The sequence below is a fragment of the Neolamprologus multifasciatus genome, chromosome 18, assembly GCF_963576455.1.
Source record: "Neolamprologus multifasciatus chromosome 18, fNeoMul1.2, whole genome shotgun sequence".
Taxonomy (NCBI): domain Eukaryota; kingdom Metazoa; phylum Chordata; class Actinopteri; order Cichliformes; family Cichlidae; genus Neolamprologus; species Neolamprologus multifasciatus.
In genome coordinates, this window is record NC_140456.1 from 31,010,602 (window position 1) to 31,017,706 (window position 7,105).

At 38.8% G+C, this 7,105-nt stretch overlaps 1 protein-coding gene across 4 annotated transcripts; it reads left to right on the forward strand.

Annotated features, from left to right (window-relative positions):
- Positions 1-1,554: 1,554 nt before the first annotated feature.
- dusp12 (dual specificity phosphatase 12) lies at positions 1,555-6,523 on the forward strand. Of its 4 annotated transcripts, none has more exons than XM_085141967.1 (8): positions 1,555-1,766; positions 2,548-2,812; positions 2,953-3,066; positions 3,213-3,331; positions 3,456-3,543; positions 5,059-5,150; positions 6,018-6,097; positions 6,252-6,523. In XM_085141967.1, exons 2-8 carry the CDS (start codon positions 2,550-2,552, stop codon positions 6,393-6,395), a joined length of 900 nt encoding a protein of 299 aa, XP_084998093.1. In that variant the 5' UTR covers positions 1,555-1,766; positions 2,548-2,549; the 3' UTR covers positions 6,396-6,523. The 4 variants fall into 4 exon arrangements, with proteins under 4 accessions (XP_084998093.1, XP_084998094.1, XP_084998095.1 ...); XM_085141968.1 differs by having other exon boundaries at positions 1,555-1,722; positions 2,518-2,812; XM_085141969.1 differs by having other exon boundaries at positions 1,555-1,722.
- Positions 6,524-7,105: the final 582 nt, after the last annotated feature.

Genomic DNA, 7,105 nt, shown 5'->3' on the forward strand with positions numbered 1-7,105 from the left:
CTGCGGGTGGTGGGCCTGCAGGAGGATGGGCCCATGTCCCCTTTTCGGGCTGTGCCCGGCCAGGCCCCATGGACTAAGACCCGGCCTCCAGATGCTCGCCCTCAGGCACCCTCCCCGGACCTGGCTCCAGGGCAGTGCCCCGGTAACCCTATCCCGGGCAGGGTAAACTGTTCCCTCTATGTTTTTCTCATAAGGGTCTTCTGAATCGCTCTTTGTCTGGTCCCTCACCCAGGACTAATTTGCCATGGGAGACCCTACCAGGGGGTAAAAGCCCCCAGACAACATAGCCCCTGGGATCCCTGGGACATACTACATACATACCACGATAAGGTAGCGATTCACGGAGAGGGCCTAGATCAAATCCCATATGTAAATACTTCAAAGTCCTTTTCCCTTTTTTTTTTACTTAATCTGCCCAGACCCTGTGTCCTCACATAACATTTAGGCTTTTCTGCACTTTATACTTCATTCTGTGTTTTACATCACTTTGTAAAGTGATGTTGACTTTATCTTTGTTGTAAATTAAATGCATTGTTCACATTTGAAAAGTTATTAAAATGATGTAAGAACTATCAAATAAAGTAAGACTTCCTCTTTCAAAATCAAATGTAGTTAACATACTTTTTATGGATTGATTGATTGATAATACTTTATTCATCCCTAGAGAAATTGGGTTAAGACTGCCAGCCGTGCCAGCGCCATCTTACCCTTCCGACCATACATACATTACACAAACATCACATGGGGAAGACAGGTCAGAGTATAACATGGAAAATGCACAACATGAGGAAAGATAAGGAGAAAAAAATAACTCCCCCCAGACTGAGCTCCAACAGGGAGATCAGTTTGAGAACAGAAAAAAACACCTCTGCACATAGCACATGAAAAAACTCTTAATACACCAAAGAAACACATGGCAAACAACAGGGATGGGTAAAGGGTGAGAGACAGCCAGTGTAGACAGTGTATCCGGTCCTGCAGCATAAGGCTGGTCTCCATGATCCACCGTCAGCATTGGAGGAAAATAAGCGTCGAAGGCGTTTGGAGGGGGAGGGGGGATGAGTGTATATCTGCATGTGTATATATATGTCTGTGTGTGTGTGTGTGTCCAGAGTTCAGCTGAGACAGTGTCCTTCGCCCTGCCAGGCTAAGTGAACACTTTTCATGTTCATGTTCAACAAATAGCTAAGAGAAATTAAAATTTTTCCCCTAACCAAGAGCCAAGAGGGTCTCCAGGTTATTTATTTATTTATTGGAATTTTTGTATTGCTCTCCAAGCATTGTCTAGTTTATCTTCAATTAAAAATGTTTTTCTGGGGTATGGTCGATAGGGGTGGGTGGGAAAAACAAGTAAAAAAAACCCTTTATCAATAAAATGACCCAAATTTGGTATTCACCATTGTGTTCCTCTTGCTTTGTTTAACATCAGAGATACTGGCTGTACATAGAGCGTATATGTAAATACGTTTTGACTATTTAATTTTCTGCCATACTTATTATACTTATTGAAATTATTTTGAAAGTATCAAGGCCGGAACTAACGACGCGTGTTTGTGTTGACGTCTACGTTTCCGACCGAGCATTTTAAAACAGGAACCAAATGCTGATACAGAGACTACGACACGTTAACTTTTTTGGATTATATTTGAGTCTGTAACGTATTTCACTGCACTCACTTTCTCTTAAATCAGTAGCTGCGTTACACACTAAAAGGCGAAGCCGGTGAGAATCAGCAAAAAGGCGAAAACGACTGCGAGAGATCCCGAGTGAGTGAACGATGTGAGAGTGTGTGGGTTGTCAGAATGAGTAGATGTTCAAGTGAAAGTTCAGATTCATATTTTGGCAACTGAACTGAACCAAAGACGATCGCTACTTGTGACACAGAAAACAAAACTAGTTACTTGAAAATAATACTAGTGACGGTTTCTTTGAATCTATTTTAATCCTTTGCTGTGTCAGAGACACTATATAGAGAAACATGGCACTGAATGGTAATCAGTTGATGAATAACAGCAACGATGGTGGCAGAAGTGGCTTTCAAGAGGAAAAGCTTTTAATAAAAAACGTATTTTAAGCCAAAGACAGCAAACTGTTTGATGATTCGACACTTTTTTTTGTCCGGGTGACCTTGAAATTAAAATTCAGGACAGCGGTCCAAATTTGCTTCTAAGATTAAAACGTAGTTGTATTCTATTCCTATACTTGTATGTATGTATAAAAGTATTTTTTGTTTTTGATGCTTATTGATGTTTTTTATGTTCACATTTTAATCTCCTAATTTCACATTGGTATCTCACAAATAAAATGCCAAGATGATCCAAAGGGGAAAAAAATATAAAGGTTTGATTTGAGAAATTGGGCAGTGATCAGAATGTTTAAAGCTGTAAAGGCGGTCTACAAAAAATGGTTATAGACACAGCCATTTACTCCGTTCTACTTTGTGTCGTTAGTGCCTGGAAGAATGTTCAGATTCATTTATGACTTCTTGATGTTTTTCTGGCCATATTTTCTGCACAGACATTAGTGCTACTGGGTTTGTCTCTGCAGTCATGATTCTGGTGGACCCTGGGCTGTACATCGGCACTGCAGCTAACCTCAACGACCACCAGGAACTGGTCGGTGCGAACATCAGTCACATCCTGTCTGTAGATTCTGTAGACCCCAGCCCACTGTTTCCTGATGATAGAGCCTTTGTTAGGAAGTGGATTGATGTCTTAGATGAAGAGACTTCTGACCTCCTCAGTTACATGGACACCAGTTTCCGGTTCATTAAAGAGGCTGTAGATGGTGGCCGGGCTGCACTGGTTCACTGGTAAGGCAATTTTATATATCAAATCGCGATATTGTGATTAAAAAATGCTCCTTTTATTTTACTTAAGCTTGTGAAAATATGTAATGTGAAATAATCGCGTTAAGTGGCAAACCGCAAACATGGTTTTGTGTGTGTTTTAGTCAGGCTGGTCGGAGTCGCAGTGCCACCATTGTTACTGCTTATCTAATGAAGAGATACAAACTGGGATTCACTGAGGCTTATCATAGACTAAAGAGTCTCAAACCAGATGTACAGTAAGTGTGTGTTTCTCTTTAAAGTACTGTTATTTGTATTTAATGTTTATTAAATCCCCCAGAGATTATATTTCTTACTCCACACATAAAATTTATATTTTTTAAAAATTCTCTAAAGCACACTTGCTTGTATGTATGTCTTTTAGGGTCAACAGTGGTTTTGAGGAGCAGTTGTGTCTGTACGAAGCAATGCAGTGTGAGGTGGATACCTCCAGTCCTCTGTACAAACAATACAGACTGACCAAGATCACTGAAAAATACCCTGGTAACCACACACACACATTCTGAGATTATAGTTAAACATTTGAGCACTTCTCATTATTTTTGTTGTGCTTTCTTGTTCGTAAATTATATGTTTCCTTTCTGTATGTGTGCATGTTTTTGAGCAGAGTTACAGAAGGTGCCTAGGGAGGTGTTTGCTGTTGACCCTGCCCACTCCAGCTCCTCTGAAGCATCCTATCGATGCAGGAAGTGCAGGTGAAAGATGGAAGCTGAATGCTTCAAATTACATGTGTCTTTAACAGGAATAAGCTGATGGCACACACAAAAACAAAACAGTTTGTTAAGTTGATGATTTTACTTCTTAGCTCAACAGTCCACAGTTTAATTTATGACTCACAGCCGATCATAGCAAACTATTTACAGTGTTGTGAAAAAGTGTTTGCCAACTTCCTGATTTCCTTTTTTGGTTTTGTTTGTCATACTTAAATGTTTAAAGTAAGCGCAAAATGCATTTTCTAAATGAAGGTGTTCATTTTTAAGGGGAAAACAAATCCAAACGTACAGCTCCCTGTGTGAAAAAGTGACTGTCAGTCTGGAAAATTCCTACACAACTCTGTAAAAGGCAAAAACACGGAATAGGGGTTAAACTTCCCAGGAGTAGCCAGCTGACCAAAATTACAACCAGAGCGCAGCAATGACCTATTCAAGAGGTCACAAAAGACCCCAGAGGAACATTCAAAGAACTGCAGGTCTCATGTACCTCAGTTAAGGTCAGTGTTCATGACTCCACCATAAGTAAGAGACTGGGCAAAAATGGCCTGCATGGCAGAGTCAAAAACTACTGCTGAGCAAAAGGAACAAAAATGCTCATTTCAGTTTTGCCAGAAAACGTCTTGAAGATGCCCAATACTTTTGGGAAAATACTCTATGGACTGACGAGACAAAAGTTGAGCTTTTTGGAAGGTGTGTCCCATTATATTTGGCATAAAAGTAACACAGCATTTCAGAAAAGGAGCAACATTACCAATAAGTAAAAAATGGCGGTGGTAGTGCGATGCTCTGGGCTGTTTGCTGCCGCAGGACCTGGAAGACTTCCTGTGGTAAATGGAACCATGAATTCTGTGTCTACCAAAACATCCTGATGGAGAATGTCCAGGCAGCTGTGCATGACCTCAAGCTGAAACGCACTTGGGTTTTTGCAGCAGTACAATGATCCAAAACACACCAAGTCCACTTTTGAATGGCTTAAGAAAACAAAATGAAGACTTTGAAGTGCCGTAGTCCAAAGTCCTGACTTGAATCCGATTGAGATGCTGTGGAAAAACTGCATCATTGTCTCACCTGATGCAGGAGGAGCTAAGAGGGTCACATCAAAAGGTTTGCGGACGAAACTGAACCTTCAGTGTGGCTGAATTGCAACAATTCCACAAGATGAGTGGGCCAAAATTTCTCCATGTTGGCTGTAAGAGACTCATTGCCAGTTATCGCAAACGCTTGATTGCAGTTGTTGTTGCTAAGGGTGGCCCAACCAGTTATTATGGTTAGGGGGGCAATTACTTTTTTCACACCAATTGTATCCTGGTATTGTTTAAGTTTGTCTCGAAGTTTGTACATCTTGGATAGGATATGTAATTTCCTAATGTAATTTAAGGAATCCAAGGAACTGAGTGACTCTGCTTCTGAATGGAGAAAAGGGGGTATTCAGCCTGGTGTGTGTGCCAGTTTGAGCTACAGCTTCTGCAGGCAGTAACCTCCACTTTCTCCTTGCAGTCGAACTCTATTTCGTGGCTCCAGTATTCTCAGTCATTTAGTAGGAGAAGGAGCTTCGGCCTTTAGTCACAAAAAGGCCAGTAACCTTACTGGTAAGAAGACATACTGTGAACATTCACTCAATAAATTATTGACAGTGTCATTTTTAATTAGTGTCTGGGTATTCTTTTTTTAAAATTTCATTGACTTTTTTTTCACCCACATGTTCTTCTTTATGTTGCAGAGATACAGCTGCCCTAGATTAACAGTATTAATATTACCATATTTCATATTTCTATTAACGGATGCCCCACCTATATTTACAAGCTAGTTAATCAGAAAATATAATTACTGATGTTACTCCAGGAATTTTCAAATGAACTTTCTTGCAATAAAGCTGAAAAACAATAGTAAAAGCACTTTTTTTTTTCAAGAGATTTCGTTTTAGTTATTTATTTACTTGCATTCCTTAAAAAAACATTCTAGTGGTTGAATGTTGAGTAATTTAATTTATGACTTGTGTGACGGCTCAAATTTTGGCATTAAAATGTGAATTCAGTTTGTTTTTCATCTAATAAATAATAATATATATATATATATATATTTTTTTTTTTTAGTTTTAAGCAAGTTTCAGATTTATTTCTAAAATAGATTTTAAGATATTTGTGTTTTCTTAGTTTTATGACAGGGACAGCTGAATAAATAGGTCATTTTGTGAAAGGATAAAGAGTGAAGTAATGCATTAAACAGACTTTTATTTGAGCTTGCACATGTCTTAAAGCAGAAAGTCTGGGTTAGCAAAGAAAACTGATCACCATTGTTGTTACTTGTTATCTCTGATATGATTTTACATTGTGTTGACATGGCTAAACTGAAGAAAGCTTGACTGTTTCAAACTGGCTTCACAGTACATCCATAAAAAAGACTACGAAGTAAGCGCACTTACTGAACTTGTAATCTTTCGATGTGTTGTTGTTCAGGAGAGGTCCAGTGTACATCATACTTTATTGAGCCAGTGCAATGGATGGAGCAAGCCTTACTTGGAGTGATGGATGGACAGGTAAAAAACGTGTCATCTTTTCTCTTGCATCATTGTTTGTTACCCCCCAACAATATCATATCAATGTTTGATATGACCACCTTTTGCTAATTTACAGTTCTTGTTCATTCTCTCTTCCTTTCTTTTATATATTTGTGTGTGTGTGTGTGTGTAGCTGCTGTGTCCTAAGTGTAACTGTAAGCTGGGCTCATTCAGCTGGTGTGGAGATCAGTGTTCGTGTGGCCGTTGGGTCACTCCCGCCTTCCAGTTGCACCACAACAGAGTGGACGAGATCCGGCAGCTGAACATAATGAAATAACACTTCCATATAGTCTGTAAGAAAGGGAATAATCATCATGCATCAAGACATACTCCAGTTTGTAACATGAAAAAGTGATTCAATGATTATCTGAAATACATAATGTAAATAAATACAAATGTAAATATCATTTATCTAAGAATTGTTGCAGGTACTTTTATGTTTCACTGATTAGTATACAACAATACTGTGTGTGTATCTGGGGTTTTTCACCATAAACTAACAAATAAAAAAGAAAATGTCTGCCTTTCACACAAAGAGTGGACCATATGTTTCTTTTGAATTTGAATATTTCATGTTTAAGCTATGAAAGGAGCAATGTGTATCTTAAGCAAATGCACTTATTCGTTATGCTTTTTCCTGACATTGATAATCACCTGCCTCATTCTGTCCTAGTTGAAAGTTTTAAAGTAAACTTTTTATACAGATTAATTGCAGCGTGAGTTATCATGGGATCAATGAGCCCACACTGAAGAAAAACAGATAATTGAAAACATTTACATTTTCTTTATATAGCACCAAATCACAACAATTGACTCAAATTGGGTTTATCTTGTAGGTAAAGACCCTAAAATTGTTGAGAGAAAACCCCAACAGTAAAAACAAACAAACAAAAAAAACCCAGGACAGAGTCAGGGAGGGAGACAGGGCAACAGACAAGCTATGGAAGAGAGAGATTAATCATAAGTAATGATTAAATGCAAAATGGC

Excerpts from the sequence above, each read along its gene's own strand:
- dusp12 (XM_085141967.1), top strand. The coding sequence starts at position 2,550 with ATGATTCTGGTGGACCCTGGGCTGTACATCGGCACTGCAGCTAACCTC. Across the intron at positions 3,332-3,455 it reads GATCACTGAAAAATACCCTG|AGTTACAGAAGGTGCCTAGG; the intron begins GTAACCACACAC and ends GTTTTTGAGCAG. Across the intron at positions 3,544-5,058 it reads TATCGATGCAGGAAGTGCAG|TCGAACTCTATTTCGTGGCT; the intron begins GTGAAAGATGGA and ends TTCTCCTTGCAG.